This window comes from Antechinus flavipes, chromosome 3, assembly GCF_016432865.1.
Source record: "Antechinus flavipes isolate AdamAnt ecotype Samford, QLD, Australia chromosome 3, AdamAnt_v2, whole genome shotgun sequence".
NCBI classification, from domain to species: Eukaryota; Metazoa; Chordata; class Mammalia; order Dasyuromorphia; family Dasyuridae; genus Antechinus; species Antechinus flavipes.
In genome coordinates, this window is record NC_067400.1 from 568,420,341 (window position 1) to 568,439,830 (window position 19,490).

Genomic DNA, 19,490 nt, shown 5'->3' on the forward strand with positions numbered 1-19,490 from the left:
TCTAAAAGGAGAGGAATGAACCATGTAGCCTTTAAGGTTTTCCCACCAGGATAGCCTGTTATTCTTGTGCTACATTTCCCTCTTCTTAGCCCTATCTAACAGATGAATAAAGTAAATCCCAGAGAAGGGGTATCATGCAAGGCTACATCCCAGGCTACCTATAGGAGATAGGGTGCAAGAAAGGAAGGAAGGAAGGAAGGAAGGAAGGAAGGAAGGAAGGAAGGAAGGAAGGAAAGAAGGAAGGAAGGAAGAAGAAAGGAAAGAAGGAAGGGAGAAGGGAGGAGGGAAGAGACAGAGGAGTGAAGGAGGGAAGGAAGAATGGAAGAAAAAGAAAGAAAGGAAGGAAGGAAGGAAGGAAGGAAGGAAGGAAAACAAAAGACCTGGTCTGTCAAGGACTCCAGTGAATGCCCTCTGCTCCAGGCTTCGGCTCCCTGGGCCGATGAGTTTAGGACAGACTGGTGGCTTTATTTTTTCCAGAGCTCAGTGGTGAGGAACAGAAGGAGAAGGTATGGACCTCACCTTTGGGCAAATAAAACAGAGTCACATGGCTCTCCTGGAGCTCTTGGACAAATCTGGAAAATAGGACCACTTTCAGGAGCAATCTGTAACTCTTCAAGTATAATTATTATACACAAGGGTCCAAAGAGAGAGTTAAGAGAGGGATATAGGCAAAATGTGGATGTATGAATACACAGATGGGAAGAAAAGGAAGGAAGAAAAAAAATTAGGGCAGAAAGATCACTAGATGGGCAATCTGTGAGCATCTATAAGTTTCCTGTTCTATAAGAATGAGGAGATTGTCATCCATGACCTTTGTGTTTTCTTCCAGCTTTAAATCTCATGAACTTCTGATCCCAAAATTACTAAGAAATCAGGTTAGGGAAACTCGGGGGAGTGTATTGATTGAATAGGATGACGGAAGCAAAATCGCAGAATGTCAGAACTGGGAAAATTCCAGAGTCAGGAGGGGAGAAATCTTAGAAGAGTGAATGTCAGCACTAAAAGGAACCTTAGGACATGGACTCTTTGAGCTAGATGTATCCAGAAAGATCTGAAAACACAGAAGGTAGAATGTCAGAGCAGCTGGTAGAGGGGTAGATGAGAGATCCTCAAATCCAACTCTAATTTTTACATATGGGGAAACTGAGGCTTAGAGCTGGCTAATATCTTCAATAGACCAATGGAACAGAGAAGTCAGGATACTTCAGGCTTGTGGGGGTGGTCTTGGTGACAGACAGAAGAGGCTGAGTCCTTGGGAGTAGAAGAGCAAGAGATGTGAGATACTTATCATGGAAGGAACCCTTTTTCCTGATTTGCTGGTATTTGCCTTCTCTATTCTCTATATCCCTTTCTGGGAAAGGGGATCCCAATTCAGCTGAAGGATGGAGATCACCTCTCTGCCTCACCCTCCAGAGGTAATGCATAGGGTCATTTTAGCCTTTGCAAGTTAAACCTACTGTGCCCAGGGCATGGGCACTTCCCAAGACCTTGATCTTGTGCTGAGAAGCTTCGGGGGTGAGGTGGGGTGGGCAGAAAAGTGAAATAACAGAGGGAAAGGGGGCCTCCCCTCCCTATTCTGCCTCTGCCAGGACGCTGTGTGCAGGAGGCTGCTTTGGAACACACCCCCACACGGATGGCGTCTCTCACGCCTCCGCCAGGGGGTTCCACGTGCCCTGGCACAGGGCTGGTACAGAAGCGAGGAGAAGCTGCTCATATTCCTCCAGGAGGTGCTAGTAGCCTCCCCCAGCCATTTCCTCAGGGGACCCCCTCCCCGGGCTCTGCCCACTTAGCTCATAGTGCCTGATGCCCAATCTCTGAGTCACTGAAGTCCTGACCAGGAGGAATCTGTGTCTTAGGGGGTGGACCTGAAAATAGACCATAGATAACTTTCTAATGAGGGAGAGATGAGAGACTCATGAACCCATAAAGTCACTGGCTAATTAAGAGGAGCATAGAATTAGAACTGAAAGGACCTTAGAAGTTATCCAGTTCCCTCTCTCCCTCCCATTTTATAGATGAGGAAACTGAAATCACACACACAATCCCACAGTCTAAATTTGAATCCAGTTCCTCTGACTTCTGATCCAGAACAGAGTCCTACTGTTTTAGGGGAATAGGGAATATTTTCAGAGCAGGGTAGGAATGGGATTCTCAGGAGAGATGATGAGAAATTAAGTTCCCCTCTTTGGACTTCCTGACACCAATCAGCTGAGTAACGTTGGACAAATCACTGATCTGTCTGCTGCAGTTTTCTCAATTGTAAGATGGGAATAGTAGCTGCACATACCTCTCAGGTTATGAGACCAAATGAGATAATATTTGCAAAGCATTTAGGGGCAGCCCCTGGTTCCAGACTTGGGGCTTTCTTACTAGCTGTAGGATTCTGAGCAAGTAACTTAACTCTATTTGCCTCAGTTTCCTCACCTGTAAAATGGCTGAAGAAGCAAATGGCAAACCAGTTCAGTATTTTTGCCAAGAGAATCCTCAATGGGGTCAGATGGGACTAAACAACCAATAGTGATTGCGACCAATAGTAGGAGGCTATTAGAGGACCTCTAATCAGCTCATAGCAGTAATAGTTCACACTTCTTTAATGTCTTAGAATTTTAAAACTTTTATCTCAATTCATTAGGGCTCTCATATACTGTGTGATCTTGGATAAGTCATTTCCCTTTTTTAAATCTCAGTTTTCTCTTCTGTGGAATGGGGATATTATCATTCATACTGCCAATATGGCAGTGTTTTGCTCACCACAACTCCCTGAAACAGATAGGACTCAGGAGGCCCAGAGAAGGACTTTGCCCAAGGTCAAACAGTTTAAAAGTAGCATTTAAAACCAGGTGCCCCAATTCCAAACCCTGAGCTTTTTCCACATTCCGTGTTATCAATTATTATACACACTTTACAAATGAGGAAATTGAGATTAACACACACACGTGTATATATATATACAGAGAGAGAGAGAGAGAGAGAGAGAGAGAGAGAGAGAGAGAGTAACTGGCCTATGGTGACTCTGGGAATCAGTGTTAGAGGCTAGACCTTTAGGCCACCACGTTCTGGTTCTATGGGTTCTACCTGGGATCTAGGTAGGCGCTCCCCTGCACGGAGATGACCGGGAATTCTCCCTTGTCATTCCCTGGATCCATTCCCTCTATGAGCCGGAGGCGGAGCGAGGTACAGGTTGGGGGCCAAGGTCATGGAGCTCCCTCCCTCGCTCCCTTTCAGTGCGGCCCAGAGACCCTCGCGCTTCATCTGAGCTTCTACACAATCCGCGTGTGCCCCCCCGCCCTTCCACCCCCCAGCCTCCCGCAGCAGCTCCTGCTTTGCGCCGGCGCGTGGGTGTGTGGGGAGGGGGCGGTTCCTGTCCTCACTTGCCCTGATAACCTGGCCCCCTCGCGCCCCTCCCCCTGCCTTATGGTCTCAAGTGTGAAGTACCTTTGGGGACCCTCACTGCAGGGTTTTCAGAAGGGGTGTCCCGGAGGCGGGGCAGGGGAGGGGGCGTGGTTGCGGGCCAAGTGACCCACGAGAGGGGAGCGGGAGGGGGATCCCTTGGAATCCCTAGCTGCACCTACCTCACCAGGTATCAAGTCTCCAGCAGCGGGCCCCCAGCCCCTGTCTGGCTCAACTCAGCTCAGGGGAAATACAGGCCTGGGGAAGGGTATCGGGGGCGGGGGGTGGGGGGAGGCGGTGCAGAGGGAGGTGCCTCCAGCCTCCTCGGAGGAACCTGAGGTGCCTGGTGGGGTAGAGAACTGAGATCCGGAGCAAGTGGGGAGGAGGGGAGAAGCACTGGGACCCTCCCCCCAGCTTTGGGAAGGGCACCCCCTCTCTGGGAGTTTGGGGTCTGAAGCCTGGAGGGGAGGCGTGTGAGGTAAGAGCAGGGGAACCGACACTAATTTGGGAAGACGGGTCGAGGTCCAGCTTGCTGCTGACAGCCATCCCTTCCCAAATCGAGGTGTGTGGGGGGGCATAAGTGAGGTGAGGTCCACACCCCAGAAATCAACGGTCCAAGCTGGGGGAGTTGGGGAGTCCCTGGGGAGAGGGAGGGGCTCCGCGGATGAGCCTGGGGAGGAGGAAGGTGGTAGGACTGCCTGTGGGGCGTCTCCCTCCCCGCCTTCCAGCACCCCCCTCCTCCTGCCTTCCAGCATCCCCCTCCTCCCGGGCCTCCCCCCTCCCCTCCGGCCGCCCTCAGTCGCCTCCCCCGTTGCAGCGCCTCGGATTCCCTGCGTAGTCCGTGTCTTCTTGCAGAGGGGTGAGTGGGGGCAGCTCCGGGGAGGGACTGGGGGCTCCTGAGGGTGGGGGAGGATGCACAGGAGAGCAGAGTGGGGGAGCTGCTCTTGGGACCCCCGCCCCCTCTTCTCTAGAAGCCGGATTCGCTGCTCGGCCCCGGGATCCCCATTTCTCCACTGCCTCCTCTGCCCGAAGAATCGGAGCAGGAACCCCATTGCAAATAGTGGGGAGGGGGGCTGTCCAGTGGGAACAGGAAAATATGGGTAGGAGTATCCCAGAGCAAGAACAAGAATCCAGAGGCTGAGAGGGTGTCCCAGATCCGGGGTAGGACAATGTCGGTATCATCAGCTGTGTGTGTGGGAAAGATGCAGAGTGAGGGAGGCTTTGGGGTTTTGAGGGGGGACCTGAGGGGTAGGAAGACTTGATGGTGGAAAGGGAGAGGAATGGATGGTCCAGAAGCCTCCGACAGACTCTAGGGGACTTGGGCGGTCTGTTTTTGGCAGCCCTTTCAGGCTAGGCTGGGAGTTCTGGAGATGGGTTTCCAGTTGTGTGGGTACTGGGTGTGGGCAGAGGAGGGAAGCTCTGGCACTTCTCTAAAGAGGGAAAACCAGGATGTTTCTCTTTTTCTTGGGGGGTGGGGGAAGGATCTTCGGGATTGCTAACTCCAGCCCCTTCTTTTTGGCCCCCTTCTCCCTTTGGGGATAGGGTGGTGGAATCACTTTGGAAGGCTGAAGAAAGGAAAGGGTCCTATCCCTGTGTGCCATCTGCCCTCCTCCCACTGATCTAAGGCCTGAGAAGATCTACCTTATCTCAGTCCAGCTGTGTTTTGGAGCCCCTTTACTCAGGAGACAAATAGTCTCCATACTGTAGGCCCAGCTTCTTGGGTAGCAGAAAAGAAAATGATTGGGTCTACTTCCCTAACTGACTCCCCTATATCATCGAGAGGGGGGCATATTATTGGCCTGGGTCCATAGCCCAAAGCATCAATTTTTGGGGAGGACGGTGGTATATCTGAGTTGACGGTGGTATATCTGAGTTCTTAGGACAGGGAGGGCTGATCCAAGAAGGACAGGAACACATATTTGCAGGCATATGGATGTCTGAATATATTTACAGATGCGTGGACATGGATGCGAGTGCATGTATGCATGGATAATAGACACAGTCACAGGTTTATGCACACAAAAGCACTCGTGTATTTATGCATGCCTATAGACATTTATCATTCCACATGTATGCACAAATATATGCAATTACAGGTGCACAGAAATCCATACACGAACACATGCAATTACAGTCTCACAGAGTCTGCTGCCTCTTCTATCTCTGTCTCTTACACACACACACACACACACACACACACACACACACACACACACACTGGTCAGCCATTTCCAAGATGCCTTTTCCCTCTGTATCCTTCTCTTCTCTTTCCTCCTGTGAAATGGGACTCTTCCAGTTCTTATCAAATGTAAAGAAAGTGGGGCAGGTGGTTAGAAGGCACAGGACTTTTCTCACCATGGGGTAATGGGAGGATAATGAGAAAGAGACTATCCTGTGGCCCAGGGTACTGGAGGATATTGGGGCCAGTGTCTAGGTGAGTCATTATGCACGCACAAGTGTGTGTTAAGTTTCTAAAGAGCTGTAGAGGAAGCTGGAGAGAATACTCTGACTTAGGAATCAGGAGGCCTGGATGTGGGTCCCGCCCACGACTTAGCTGTGTGATCTTGGACAACTCATTTCCCCTCAGTTTCTTCATCTAACACTAACAAGGTGGAGCTGCATGGTCAACATTGTCCAGCACTCTCGTTCCAAAATTTTGTGATATCATGTGCATGAATTATATGATAGTGATCTTAGGTGTGCTTGGGTACAAATGAGGTCGTTCAAAGAGCAGAGGGAAAAAGCAGAATGGGGTAGAGTGAACAAACGTTAGTTGGGAGGCTGAAATTTCTAGGTTCATTCTTTTCTCACTGAAGAAATTCCCTTCTGAGCCTGTTCTTGGAGAAAGCTTAAGGCTCTCTGGTCAAGAGTGAGATGGAGTCAGAAAGAAAGCAGGCTCTCAAATCTCTCCAACCTTCCTTTTGGCTATTTTCCCTTCCCTTCTCTTTTCTGTTCTTCTCTTCACACTTGTAACTGTTCATGTCTGTTTTCTCTGTTCCTCCATCTCTGTATTGCTCTGACCAGCCCTGTCTCCATCCCTCTATCGATTCTTCTATTTCTCCATCTCTACATCGTTGTCTGTTCCTCTGCTTATCACTATTTCTCTGCTTCCTTCCTTCCCTCATCTATCACTATCTTCCATCCCTCTCTCCTTGTCTCTCCCTGTCTCTCTCTCTTTGGCTCCCCATTATAACTTCTCTGAGTTTTCCCTCATCCTTCTATTTACTGTCTCTTTCTATCTCTCTATTTCTGTCTCTCTCTCTGTCTGGTTCCCTATTTCCGTTCTTTGTACTTCACTCAGTCCTCTTGTCTCACGGTCTATGGCTATCCATCTCTTTCTCTCTATGTCTCTCCCTGTCTGTCTCTGTCTTTCTGATTCCCTGTCATTATTTCTCTGTGCCTCCTTTCACTCTTCTATTGCTTTCCACTCCCTTTGTCCCTGGCCATCTCATTGGCTCCTTGTTGAGATGACTATTTGCATCTCTCTGTCTTCAAAATTATCCCTGGAACTCCCTCTGTCCCTTTCCCCCCTTCATTGTCTCTCTCTCCTTCTATCTTTCTTTTCTTTGTGCTCTTCCTGTGGAATGCAAGCAGGGGTTCTGAAGTCCCACTGCCGCTGTCATGGGAAAGCAGAACAGCAAACTGCGCCCAGAGATGCTACAGGACCTTCGGGAAAACACGGAGTTCTCCGATCTGGAGCTGCAGGAGTGGTACAAAGGCTTCCTGAAAGACTGCCCCACAGGCATTCTCAACGTGGAGGAGTTCAAGAAGATATATGCCAATTTCTTCCCCTATGGAGATGCCTCCAAGTTTGCTGAGCACGTCTTCCGCACCTTTGATACCAATGGCGATGGCACCATCGACTTTCGGGAGTTCATCATCGCTCTCAGTGTCACCTCTCGAGGGAAACTGGAGCAGAAGCTCATGTGGGCTTTCAGCATGTATGACCTGGATGGCAACGGCTACATCAGCCGGGAGGAGATGCTGGAGATTGTCCAGGTACGCTGCAGCCACCCTCTCCTCATCCCGTTTGGCCTCCCACCACCCAGGCAGGGTAGAATCCGTCCATTCATTCATCCCCTTGGTCAACATTTAATAACACCTTCTATGTTCAGGCCATCCCTGTGTTATGAAGGAGATAGAAAATATAGACAAAAATGTAGACTGTCTCTAGTAGAGGGACATGATACAAACTGATCCCTCTAATATACAATATGACACAAGTGCCCTGGAGAAATAGAAAGTGCTATGTGAGGGGTGGAAGGCTAGATGATTATTAACAGGGGATTCAGACAAGGCTTCTCAGAGGTGATATTTGAGATGGGATTTCAAGGATGGTGGAGAAAAGGAGGGAAGAGATTACAAGCATAGAGAACTGGGTAGGTGAGACACCAAAGTGGAAAAAAGCTCTTTATATTGGGGAGTGGGTGCAGAAAGAAAGAGTTAATCCGTTTTTTGGAATATAGTTTGTGTTTGTAGAGTAATATGAAATAAGATTAGAAAGGCAGAGTGATATCAAATTGGGAGAGCCTTAAATGCCAGGCATAAGTGTCTGAACTTTATTGAAGCACTTCAACATTTGAATACTAACTGTATGTAAGGCCCTATGGATATAAAAGCAAAGGTAAAAATTGCCTTCAGGTAGCTTACATTTTATAGGGGGATATAACATGTGCTGCAGTGGATAGAGCACTGGACTTGGAATCAGGAAGATTTATCTTCATGTTTTCAAATCTGGCCTCAGATCCGTACTAGCTGGGCAAGTCACTTAACCCTGTTTGTCTGTTTCCTCATCTGTAAAATGAGCTAGAAAAGGAAATGGCAATACCATTCCAGTATCTCTGCCAAGGAAACCCCAAATGGGGTCCTGAAGAGTTGGAGATGATTGCAAATGGCCAAATGACAACATAAATATAAAATCATTGGAGGAGGGAGAAAACACTAACAACAGTGGTTGGAGATGAGGAGTCATGAAAGGTTTGCTCTAGGAGGTGACACCTGACTTGAATCCTTAAGTGGAGCTAAGGCTCCTAAGAGGTAAAGGTAGGAACACAGCACATTATAGACATGGGACACAAGCCGTGTGTCAGCAATAGGGAGCTATTGAAGATTATTGGGCAGAGAAATAGCATAAGCATATCTATGCATATATCTGGTAGTATGTAACTGTGGGGTTGATGGGCCGATCACAAGACTATAGCCACGATCCAGGCGAGATCTTAATAAAGAGGGTGACTAGCAGGTGGGTATAGAGCAGGGGACAGGATGCTTTGGGATGGCTGGTACAATGGGGACACAGAGGAGAGGACACAGTTTCTGTCTTTAATCTGATTTTTATCCCTTCGCTGCCCTGCTCAGTGGCTTATGATCAAAGCCACAATTACTGATCCTGCCATTGAATATTCTTCACCCATTAGTTCCGACCTGCCCATTTAGGCTGGTCTCATGTCATGTTCCTGTCCAGCCCTTGGCTTCAGTCAGATTTTTAATCTACTGTCCCAAGGGACAATTAGCATTGGAGAAAGATTACAAAGAGCAGGGAGGAGACCCGGATTCTAGTTTGGTCTGTGCCGTCAATTCACGGTGTCTCAGTTTTCTCCTCTGTAAATGAGGAGCCTGGACAAAGATCAAAAGAGATAATTGTAAAGTGCTTAGTACAGTGCCTGGCACATGGCAGGTGCTATATAAACGCTAGTTATTAATTATTCACATCCAAGATCATTCCAAGCTTCTTTCCAAGCTCTGTACCCTCGAACATGGTGTTCCTTTGAACACTGACCTCTCCCTTCTGATCCCAGATTGTACCCACCCACAGGATGGAGCTTGGGATCATTATTTCACTTTTCATTGCCGAGGAAATCTATTTCCCTACAGTGCTTATGGAGAGGAGTGTAGAGGGAAACCAGTGCTTCCTCTCAGAACGGCTTAACAAGCCCTCCAAACGCTGTCCTTGGTGCTCATCTGCATAATTTCCTATAAATTGGTATAAAGAGCTGCTCCTTGATCTTCCAGTTGCTGAACTCTCTTTACCAGTCTTGCCTCCTCACTTGATATCTGACAGCTGATGTTTGAATGTGCATCCATTTGCATAATTTCTCATCTCCCCCTTTTACTCCCCCCATTTTGTACCACTAAGGACCCCTGCCCCACATTGGCCAAGCCGAGCACTCCCAGAGCAGATGCTCATTTAGATTCCTCATGTAGAAGTGGAGGAGGGGGGTTTGCCCCCCAAATGCACTAACGTTTCCTTTTCTTTGATGTCTAAGTTAAGAGAAATTCCCTGGGCCCCCAATCTTTCCGTCTAGGGAGGTAGTGGAGGGAAGGGATCCTGGCCCAGAGCACCCCCTGCTGTTCACAGAGGTCAATAGCTCAGGTCATTTCAACATATCTATCATTGCAAGGAAGAAATTGGGGAAGAATGGCCCAGGCCACCCTGATCAATCCATCTTCCTCCTTCCTCCTGACTCTAGGCCATTTACAAGATGGTGTCTTCTGTGATGAAGATGCCGGAGGATGAATCTACCCCTGAGAAGCGGACTGAGAAAATCTTCCGCCAGATGGACACAAACAATGATGGTGAGGGGACTGGGGCTGGGGGCTCCCTGGGATCCTCTCCGAAACCTGACCCCTTACTCTCCAGATAGCCTTTCCCTATTCCCTGCCCCGCTCCTTCCCTCGCCAACAAATCACTGCCTTCCCCCCGAGTCAACTCCCACCAGATGACTGATGTTCTCTCCAAACTGACCCCTGTCCTCCCCACCAGGGAAGCTGTCCCTGGAGGAATTCATCAGAGGAGCCAAGAGCGACCCATCCATTGTCCGGCTGCTTCAGTGTGACCCCAGCAGCACCTCCCAGTTTTGAGCCTGGGGCCTCCGGGGGGATGTGGAGAAGGAAGGGTCGAGGGCCAGGCTGGGACCCTGCCTTACCCTGTCTTCAACTCCCATCTCCCACAGCTTCCCTTCCCATGTCTTTGTGTCCAGACTGGATTTGGGGAATGCCCAGGCTAGGGTGGGGCCTAAACTGTCCCTTGCTCCTACCCCAGATTCCTGGGTCCCATTCTCCACATAGCAGGGGTAGAGCCTGCCTCCTTCCCCAGCCTCTGGCCAGGGCTCAGCCCAATTACCCTGGGGTGGTCGGACATGCGAAGGGCAGGAGCTGGGCATGTGGACATACTTGCAATGGGGAAGATAGTGTGTCCCTGTGCATCCAGGAGCTGCCCCCTCACCTCACCCTGGTCCTCCCCTCAAAGTCCAGGGACCGTTAGAAGCCTGATATCCAGTGGATCTTCCCTGTCCGTGAGTTTCTCAGCCAAGGGGACAAATGGCTCCCTCCAAGGGAACGTCACATCCCCCATCCATGACCAAGAGCAGGATGCCCCCCACTCCGAATAAGGTCTAGCCAGCCCTGGAGCTCAAAAGAAGTGGGGGTGGTAGCCAGGAGGGAGCCTGGGGCATTTGCCTGTGGAGGGACTAGAGATGGGGGAGCAGCTCTGGAGGAGGGAAGTGGCCAATGGCATATGGCACTGTCAACATATTCTGCTCCCCCCTCCCTCAAGCCCCTCGGATACCTACCCAGATCTGGGTCTCTTCTGCTCTGGCGTGGAGGTCTGGGGAGCTGGCAGGGGATTGTGGGAAGAAGCAAATCAAGAGCCCCTTCCCCCGGGGGCAGCCCTGCCCTGAGCACTTTTCCAAATGTACACGCACAGATATGGGTCTGGGTCTACCCACCCCCTGGCCCTTCCCCATCACACCCAGACCTGTCTGCTCTATCCCCCAACCCACCCTTAAAGCTGGGTGTCTCAGAACATCCCCTCACCTCCTGCCCCGCTCCTAGACCCGGGGGCAGCATCAGCAGTCCCCACCCCTCTTCTGAGCATGCATTCACTTGGAATTACTTTGTTCTTTTTAATAACTTCAGAATAAAGTCTTGTCTCAGTGCCGTGCCCTGGGCCAGAGCGGCCACGGGCTGGGAGTGGTGGCTGTGGGGAGCAGGCAGGCTTCAGATGCAGGATGGGCTGGGGAGGCTCCTGGCGCCTGTCGGCTCCTTCCAAGAGACGGGCTGCACGTCTGCCCAGGGGAGGTGCGACCCCCTCCAGGGGGCCGGGATTCCAGCGTCCGGGAGCCGATCAGTCTCTCAGGGGAAGGCGGGCTCTGAGCTGGAGCAGCTGAGCAGGTCTCGGCCATCAGAAAGACTTGAGTTTTCTGTGATCTGTGACAGGAGCCATGAGCAAGTTGGTCACCGAATACCCCCACCCACCTTCACCAGCACACACACATACAGGGGGCTGAGTGGGCTGGGAACAGGGGGTATAAACAGATGTGGTTGGGCTGAGGGATTGTCCCTAACCCTCCTCCCAAAAGGAATCCCGGTCTGGAAAGGGCCACAAAATCCTGCCACAGAAGGGCCATCTCCTCCAGATCCCCACCGATGCAGAATTACCCTCCATGGGATCCCCAAAAGGAGGCTTCTGGATGCTGTTCTCCTATAATAGAGCACCCGGAGCCTCCCAAGGCAACTTATTTCACTTTAGGCAATCTCTAATTGTTAAAAATCGACCCCCTGTTCTTCTGCCCGCCCTTCACCCATCTGTACTCCTGCTCTCTGGGGCCACACAGAACAAGACTAATCCCTTCCCCACATGATAGTCCTTCCGACTGGAAAGAGCTTCTGTGTTTCACCCGGCGTATGCCCTACATCTCATAGATCCGGAAGAAATCTGAGAGATCTTTTGTCATTTAGGGCATTTTTAATTTCCCTTCCCAACCCGGTTAGCCTCCTCTGGACATGTGGCAGTTTTGCCAATTAGATTTCCGGGACCAAAGGAAGTCAGGAAATGATACTTTCTAGGGGGGACCTCAACTCAAGTCTCTCAGAGTTGGAGAACCTGTATTCACAACCCACCTCTGAAGCTTCCTTCCTACCTGAGCTCGGACCTGAGCTCACAGTCTCTCTAAACCCTCAGTTTCCTTATCTGTAAAATGGGAGGCTAGACTAGATAACTTTTAAAATCCTCATCTGGAAGTCTGAGAGTTAGGGTCCACCTTCTGGGGAGCTCAAGACACCGGACATATCCTCTCTCTTCCCATCTTCTCTCTGTCATGCTCCAGGCTTAAATTTATGGGAAACAAGTCACCCCTATATCTGGAGCTTATTATCAAGGAGAAAAGACTTGAATTCAGTGGTTTTTGAGGTTTCTCCCAGAATTGGGAAATTCTACGAACACACTTCTGCCTGCTGATTTCTCTCTGCACTCAGAGAGCTGGCAAAGAGCACGGGGAAGGGCAGGTTCCCTTTATTAGTTACTAGGGGATGGAGCTCTCACCCAAGGAAAGCCGGCTTCCCTTTCTTGGGAGATAGGGAGATAGGGAATTTTAAGGACTAGCTGGGAGACAATGACATGCCCTCCCTAGCCAGCTAAGTCTTAGGTTTTCTCACCTTTGTTCACTGGGGACAGTCTCTTGTCCCCTGCCGGATAAGGAAATAAACAGGAAGAAACATGCTGTCAAGCATGAGGCTGGACAACGGGGGTCACACACCTGGGCAGCTCCTGGAGAGAAGCCAAGGGGTCCTGACTCCCAGGCCCAGCATAGGGTGGGCATGGGAGTGTAAGGAGGACTGGGAGAGTCCTTACCAACTGATTCGTCTTCCCCCACCAGGGCCTCAGTTCCAGCAACTGGTGAGTGAGCTGGGCTGCCCGCACAGCAAAGGCACTTTCAGCCACACAAAGTGTCAAGGAGATGGCCCAGAGACAGAGGGTGGAGCTCTGTGGGAGGAGAGGCAGAGAAAGTTCAGGTCTGGAGCTGAAGGGATGCGAGGCTGATGGACGGAGAGCTAAAATGCACCCCAGACCCAATCCCTGAGGGCCGAAGGTCACCTGGGGGAGCTCAGCGCCAGAAAGAATCCGGACTGAGCCCCCTGGGAGGCTGCCCTCTCCTACAGATATATGTGGGGTCTAAAGGGTGGTCCAGGGAGTCAAGACCGAAGGGGTCACTTACATACAGGACATATTAGGTACCCAGGGAGCCCTGCCCCCAGAGAACATTTATAGGCACCTCAGGGAGGACCCTATGGAGTGGGGGGTCATATAAGGTGGACAGAGAAAATCAGGGGGAGACTGAAACTTAACTTGTAGGCAGAGGGTCTCCTTGTCCTACGGAGACTCATCATTGGGGGTTACTTACATAGATTCGGGTGGGATCAAAGGGGCAATCCGGTGTCAAGGAGAGGAGCTCGGAGTTACTGAAGGAGCAGGTGGCGAGCAGTGACCGGCCCTGGTTGGCGAAGGTGATGGCAATAGATGCCAGGAGTCCAAGGGAGCAGACCAGGGAGAAGAGGGCACTGGTTACACTGGCAGCAAACACTGTCCATCGCTGGAGGAAAAAAGGTCCATTTGTGGGGAAGGGGCAGTGGACAGAGAAGAGACCCTTCCCCAACAAACACAGGCTTCGGGCTAGGCCATCTCTCCTCCCACCAGCTGTGACCAGTTCTCAGGGGACAAAGCTGATGGTGATGATGATGATGATGATGATGTGTGTGTGTGTGTGTGTGTGTGCGAGTATAATAAACTAGCACTATCAGCTAAGGGAAGTGGGATAAAAATCATTAAATCCAATCTCTTCATTTTCTATAGAAAGAAACATGGAGAAGGGGCTCAGGCAGGGGCAGAAGTCGATATTTTTGGCTCTCCAGACGGTGTTCTTTCCTTTACTCAAACATCCCAGTGTTCTCTGGGGGAGCCCAACTCTCCTTAATGCCATGGTCCCCAAATCTCCTGCTGCACCCCACAAAGGGAGCTCCATCCCATCCCATGCCATTCTTCCCAGCCTGGTCCCATGCTCCCCTCTTGTCTGACCTCCCCATCCCAGCCTCGGTCACCAGGGACTACTATACCAGAGAGGTGAGGGAGAAGAATCTGGACAGCACAATGACTGTGATCCCACAGGCAATGATCTGCGGGCAGAAAAGGCATGAAGTGAAGGGAGGCCCTTGTCCCCCCATAGCTACTGATGGAGGCAGAGGCAGGAGGAGGCCGTGGGTCGCTCCTTCTGTACCCATCGCTTCCCAGGGCTGCTCTTGAGGCACCCCCTCAAAGCATCCTCTCTAATTCACTGACGTCCAAAGCAACATAAGCTCTTAAAAAAATAATAATAACTAACAAACTAAGGTTTGACAAATACTTTATACATATTAGCTCACTTGACCTTCACAACGACCTTGTAATGTTGATATTATCATCTCCATTTTACAGATGAGGAAACTGAAGGTGAGAGAGATTAAGTGACTTGCCCAGAATTACACAGTCGAGGAAGTGTCTGAGCCAGATCTGAACTAGGGTATTCCTTAATTCCATCTCAATGCAATAGGAAGATAATCTCTTTGGAACCTTAAGCCAGACCAAGGATACAGACTGTGGAGAACATTAGCCTTGGAGCGGTCCTTCTGTGTGGGCACACTGCCTGTTTAAGGGGACTAGGAAAAGGGGGTAGGGCTTGGAATTTGGGACTGACTATACAGACAAAATTCTTTCCTCAAATCCCACACCCCAGCTGGTCTTCTAGGAGCAATGAATTCTATTGTAAGGCTGTGAATTCTACTTTTAATAACTTATACAATAATTCCTATTTATATAGCTTTTGAAGATTTATTTTAAAAAATTATAGATGAAGAAAAATGGAGGCCCAGGGAGATAAATTATGTAACTTAGTACAGCAGAGCCTGGATCTAGGGGTCTATGAGCACAACTGCTTCCCTTATTTCTTAATGTCTTTACATCTGACACTTACTGTTTGTTCCCATCCTAATCCAGACCCTCCTTGCATTTCTGTTAACAGCCTCAGATTGGTCTCCCTGCCGTTGGGATTTTCCCCTTCAATACAAAAACCCCTATTCTGTCTTCATTACAGCCTTCTCTCCCAGCTTCTTCCTGCTGTTTTCCCAACAGAGACCCTCTAGCTCCAAATAATTCCTCTCCCTTAATCAATCAATCAACATTTAAGTGCCTACTATGTGCTGAGGGTTGAAGAGACAAAAAAGAAGCAAAATGCAATCCCTGTTCTCAAAGAGGACGTTACAATCTAATGAGGGAGCTCCTTTCCTCCAAGGCCCACTGCATTCTATAATGCCAGTTATACCCATCTTGCAAGGGCCATTTCAAAAACCATCTTTTTAGGGAAGCTTTCTCTCAGCCCCAGCTTCCACTGAACTCTCCCTTTCTCTGAACTCTGGCAGAGCCACACGGTTTACTATATACTACTTACTACTATAAGAGCCTAGAATATGGAATTGGAAGGGTCCTTAGAACTTCTTCAAAACCCCTCATTTTATAGTGGAGGAAACCAAAGGTGATTTGTCCAAAGCACCGCAACCAGTGTTAAATAGCAGAACTTCAGTAAATGACGGAGCCAGCACTTGAAGCCCGGCTTTTCCCGGCTCCTGCCTCCAGCCTCCACTCCATTTATAGAAGCTACTTGTCTGTGTTGGAGGCGTTTTTGATCTTTTTTTTCCTTTCATGAGCATAAAGACTAGTTGCTGCTTAATCATTTAAGAAAAGCCCCATTTGTAAAACAAGGATTTACATAGATTTAAAGATGGAAAGGACCTTAGAGACTGAGTCTTACCCACTTATTTTACAGAAAAAGAAACTGAGGCATCAAGAGTGACTTGAAAGGAAGGTCTTTCTGGTTCTATCTGATACCTCATATTGTCTTTCAAAACCAGATATGACTATGAAGAAGTGGAGGAGAAGGGGTGGGATGGATTTTTTTTCCTATCTTAAAAATGTTTTACTGACTCTTTAAAAATGTTTTCAGTCATTCCTGGACATAAGTTCCCAGAAATGAACCTTCTTTGTAACAAAGAAAAATAGGTAAAAACAGGAGGTAGAGTCAGTCCATCTGACAATATAGGTGACCTTCTGCTCCCAGAGTCTCCCACCTATGTACTGAGAAAGAGTAAGTGGGGTTCATTTGCTGTTGTTTCCTAGGAAGAAGACTAAAACTGGAACTAAGGCAAGGGTTTTAGCTTTGTGTGTCCTAAACTCCTCTGACAGTTTGGTCAAGTCTACAGACCTTTCTCAGAATATTTAAAATGCATAAAACAAAATGCACAGGATTACAAAGGAAGGCAATTATACTATCTAAATATTTTTTTAAAAGTAGTTCTCAAATTCCAGATTAAGAACCAATGGTTTAAAATATTTTCTTAAACTGTGGGTTGAGAACACATATGGGAGTCTCATAAAATTATGATTTATTATCAGTAAATATTTGATTTGCATACCTATTTTATATATCTATATACTCAGAATCATGTGAAAATTTCTTGGGCAAAAAGGGGTCTCCAGTAGAAAAAGTTGAAGAAGCTGTGTTCTAATGGAGCATTTTCTAAAATATCTTCTAACACTAACAGCGATTTTTCATCACTTACCCTTTCTAGAACTCAGTTTTCTTCTCTGTAGAGTGAGGGAATTAGAGATGCCCACCAGATTTAGAACTAAGCCCCCCCTCCTAGCTGCAGCTTGTATTTAGTTCCAACCTCTAACCTTTGCTCTCTGAGCACAAAGACAATGCCCAGCTCCCACTCCACAGAGGTCTCTCCCCCTCCCAAGGAATGTGAGCCCCACAGCAGGTACCAAGATGGCCGAGGTGACGGCCAGGATGTTGGAGACGGCATACTGCAGCGAGATGGCATCCTGGGTGTCTGTGACATAACGCAGAGCTGTGCCGTGCAGCAAAGCACCCGTGATGAAGCTGATGTGCCCCAGAACTAGAAGCACCAGGCCAGTCTTCATCAGAACCTTCTTGTAATCACTGCAGCTCAGGCCACCTAGAGAGGGGAAGGACAATGGGGGCAGCGTCCTGAGCCCCTGCTCTTTGCCGCTCTGACCCTCTGCTCTGCTCGTAGAGACTGGTTTTCAATCCCTGCTATCTCCCCTCCAGTTCTTAGGAGGAGACCAGGTTGATTAATATTTTGTTCCTTGGGGTTATCCTCTCTCCTGGCCCTGTAGTCATGTCCTTCCTCCAGGGGCACTTGAGTCCAGACACCAGTAGCTGACAAGGAGATACCCCTTGGAATGACTCAGGCCCTTTCCAAGCTGGCGGCCACTTATTTGGTCCCATGAAACCTTTCCTCCCTAATGGGACATCTCTCAGTCCCATTGTACAGATGAGGAAACTGAGGTTTGAACCAGAGGAGGGAGTCTGCTTGAAAAGTCCAAATGAATATATTGACTTTCCTTCTGAGGACTCCTATGTCTGTCCCTTCCTGAGGGATCCTGTTCTTTACCTGCCTGACAGCCCTTCTTCCCAGGGGATCTCCAATATTCCTTCTTTCTTTCCCCAGCCCATCAGAGGAGCCCAGCTCCTTAAGGAGCAGAAAAAGCCAGACTCCAGGCTCTTTACTGGGGTTGGAGGAGGAAGCAGAAGCTGGCCCCGGAGAAGCTCCTTAGAGGGAGCAGGTGGTAGTAGTAGGGGGCGGGCTGGGGAAGAAAGCTTGGAAGAAGGTTTGGAGATGACCTAGTTTAATCTCTTCCTTGTGAGGATAAAAGAACCGAGACCTGGACACCCACAGCCAGCTAATGGCAGAGCAGGAAGCCACAGGTAGTCTCCTCTGCTGTTGCCCAAGTTCCTGTGTCTCATCATTTCCTTCACATCTGGGTACCGGGAGCCATGAGAACTAAGGAAAAGGGCTGTGGGACTCCTAGTTTAAGGTAATGATGGGGGAAAAACAAATAAACAAAACTCGGATCATGGGTGGGGGGTGTCTGGACATCTAGGTTCTAATTCTCGGACAAGTCCTTTATTCTCTCTGAGCCTCAGTTTCCCCATCCGTAAAATGAGGGCTCAGATTGAATCTACCAGGGCAAGGAGACTTCGAGACCAACTGGTCCATCCCCTGATCTTGTCCGGAGGGCGACTTGTCCCGGTTCTAAGGAACTCTCAGTCCTATGTAGGACAGGACAACAATCTGTCCCTCCCTCCTCCTCCTCCTCCCCCGGGGCTGGCGGGCAAGAAGAGCTAGCTCACCCAGTCGCAGACACATCGTGGTTCCTACGGGCGAGGGTCCCAGGCTCCTTGCTGGGCTCTGCCTTACTGAGGCTCCTCTTCCCGGGGACCTCCCCGAGGCCCCATGGCCATCCACATACCACCGCTCGCCAGCCCCAGCCTAGCCCCAGCGGCCCAGGGGGGTGGTCCGGCTGGACGTCCGCGGGCCAGCGCCCTCTTCCCGCCTCTGTAAGCCAAGGCTCTGGCCCGGCCTCCCTTCCTTGGCTTCTCTTCCCATGAGCCCGCCCCTGGGCTTGGCCCAGCCCAGCCCAGCCCGGCCCAGCCCAGCAGCGCCTCTGCATCTCCAGTTCCTGTTTGACCAGCTCAGCTGGCGCAAAGGGCAAGACCCCACCTCCCCCTTCCCCCAGGAAGGGATGATTCATGACTCTGATCCTTCCCACCCACCCTCTCCTAGGCAGCCGGGCTGGAGCAGCCAAGCCGGCTAGCCCACCATGCCGGAGTCTCCCCCCACAAGCCAGGACGTCACCCAGCCCCTCGCCTCGGTGTGGGGCTCCAGTCCCAAGAGGAGAGGAATGGGATTCTCTCGGTGGCCAATAGGCTCCAGGCTGCCCTTTTTGGGGAGTGGCCAGAATGAATCACTCACCCTATTATTGATGGGGAGGGCCCTGGGCTTGTATTCCCGGCTGATTCAATAGATCCAAGAGGTTTGCGTCTAAACACTTGGGGCTCAAATCTCTTTGATATTGTATAATGCTGGGCAAGTCACCTAAGGTCTCTTTGACTCAGTTTCCTCCTTTGTAAGATAGGGGACTTGATTTAAATGACCTCTAAGCTCCTTTCTGGATCTAAGACTAAGACCAGTGGTTTGAATTCTAAATCCTGGCACCCCTGCAAATCTGCAGTTTGATTTAATCTTTCTGCCTGTTTCCTCACTTGTAAAATGGGAATAATAAACCCTGCCCAAAAAGAATAACAGCATTTATCATTACAAAGAACAGTACACACTCTGTATAATCTTAACTAGAGGAGAAAGACAAGGCAGGATTATTATCCCCATTTTTATAGATGAGGAAATTGAGACTCAGCTTGCGTGGTGGG

At 49.7% G+C, this 19,490-nt stretch overlaps 2 protein-coding genes across 5 annotated transcripts; one reads left to right on the forward strand and one right to left on the reverse strand.

The window, feature by feature from the left end:
* The first annotated feature begins 3,720 nt into the window (after positions 1 to 3,720).
* HPCA (hippocalcin) lies at positions 3,721 to 11,332 on the forward strand. 3 transcript variants are annotated; one of them, XM_051987875.1, is made up of 5 exons: positions 3,721 to 3,868; positions 4,143 to 4,249; positions 6,985 to 7,389; positions 9,861 to 9,966; positions 10,154 to 11,332. In XM_051987875.1, exons 3-5 carry the CDS (start codon positions 7,012 to 7,014, stop codon positions 10,249 to 10,251), a joined length of 582 nt encoding a protein of 193 aa, XP_051843835.1. In that variant the 5' UTR covers positions 3,721 to 3,868; positions 4,143 to 4,249; positions 6,985 to 7,011; the 3' UTR covers positions 10,252 to 11,332. The 3 variants fall into 3 exon arrangements, with proteins under 3 accessions (XP_051843835.1, XP_051843837.1, XP_051843836.1); XM_051987876.1 differs by lacking the exon at positions 3,721 to 3,868 and adding an exon at positions 3,876 to 3,952; XM_051987877.1 differs by lacking the exon at positions 4,143 to 4,249.
* On the reverse strand, positions 11,281 to 18,634 carry TMEM54 (transmembrane protein 54). 2 transcript variants are annotated; one of them, XR_007952231.1, is made up of 7 exons: positions 18,414 to 18,634; positions 17,021 to 17,214; positions 14,281 to 14,340; positions 13,572 to 13,760; positions 13,022 to 13,153; positions 12,826 to 12,937; positions 11,504 to 11,598 (listed from the first exon to the last, which is right to left on the reverse strand). XR_007952231.1 is itself a non-coding variant. In XM_051987873.1 (6 exons), the coding sequence occupies exons 1-6, from the start codon at positions 18,427 to 18,429 to the stop codon at positions 11,524 to 11,526; spliced, it is 666 nt and encodes a 221-aa protein (XP_051843833.1). In that variant the 5' UTR covers positions 18,430 to 18,631; the 3' UTR covers positions 11,281 to 11,523. The 2 variants fall into 2 exon arrangements, 1 of the variants encoding a protein (XP_051843833.1); XM_051987873.1 differs by lacking the exon at positions 12,826 to 12,937 and having other exon boundaries at positions 11,281 to 11,598; positions 18,414 to 18,631.
* Between the last annotated feature and the right edge of the window lie 856 nt (positions 18,635 to 19,490).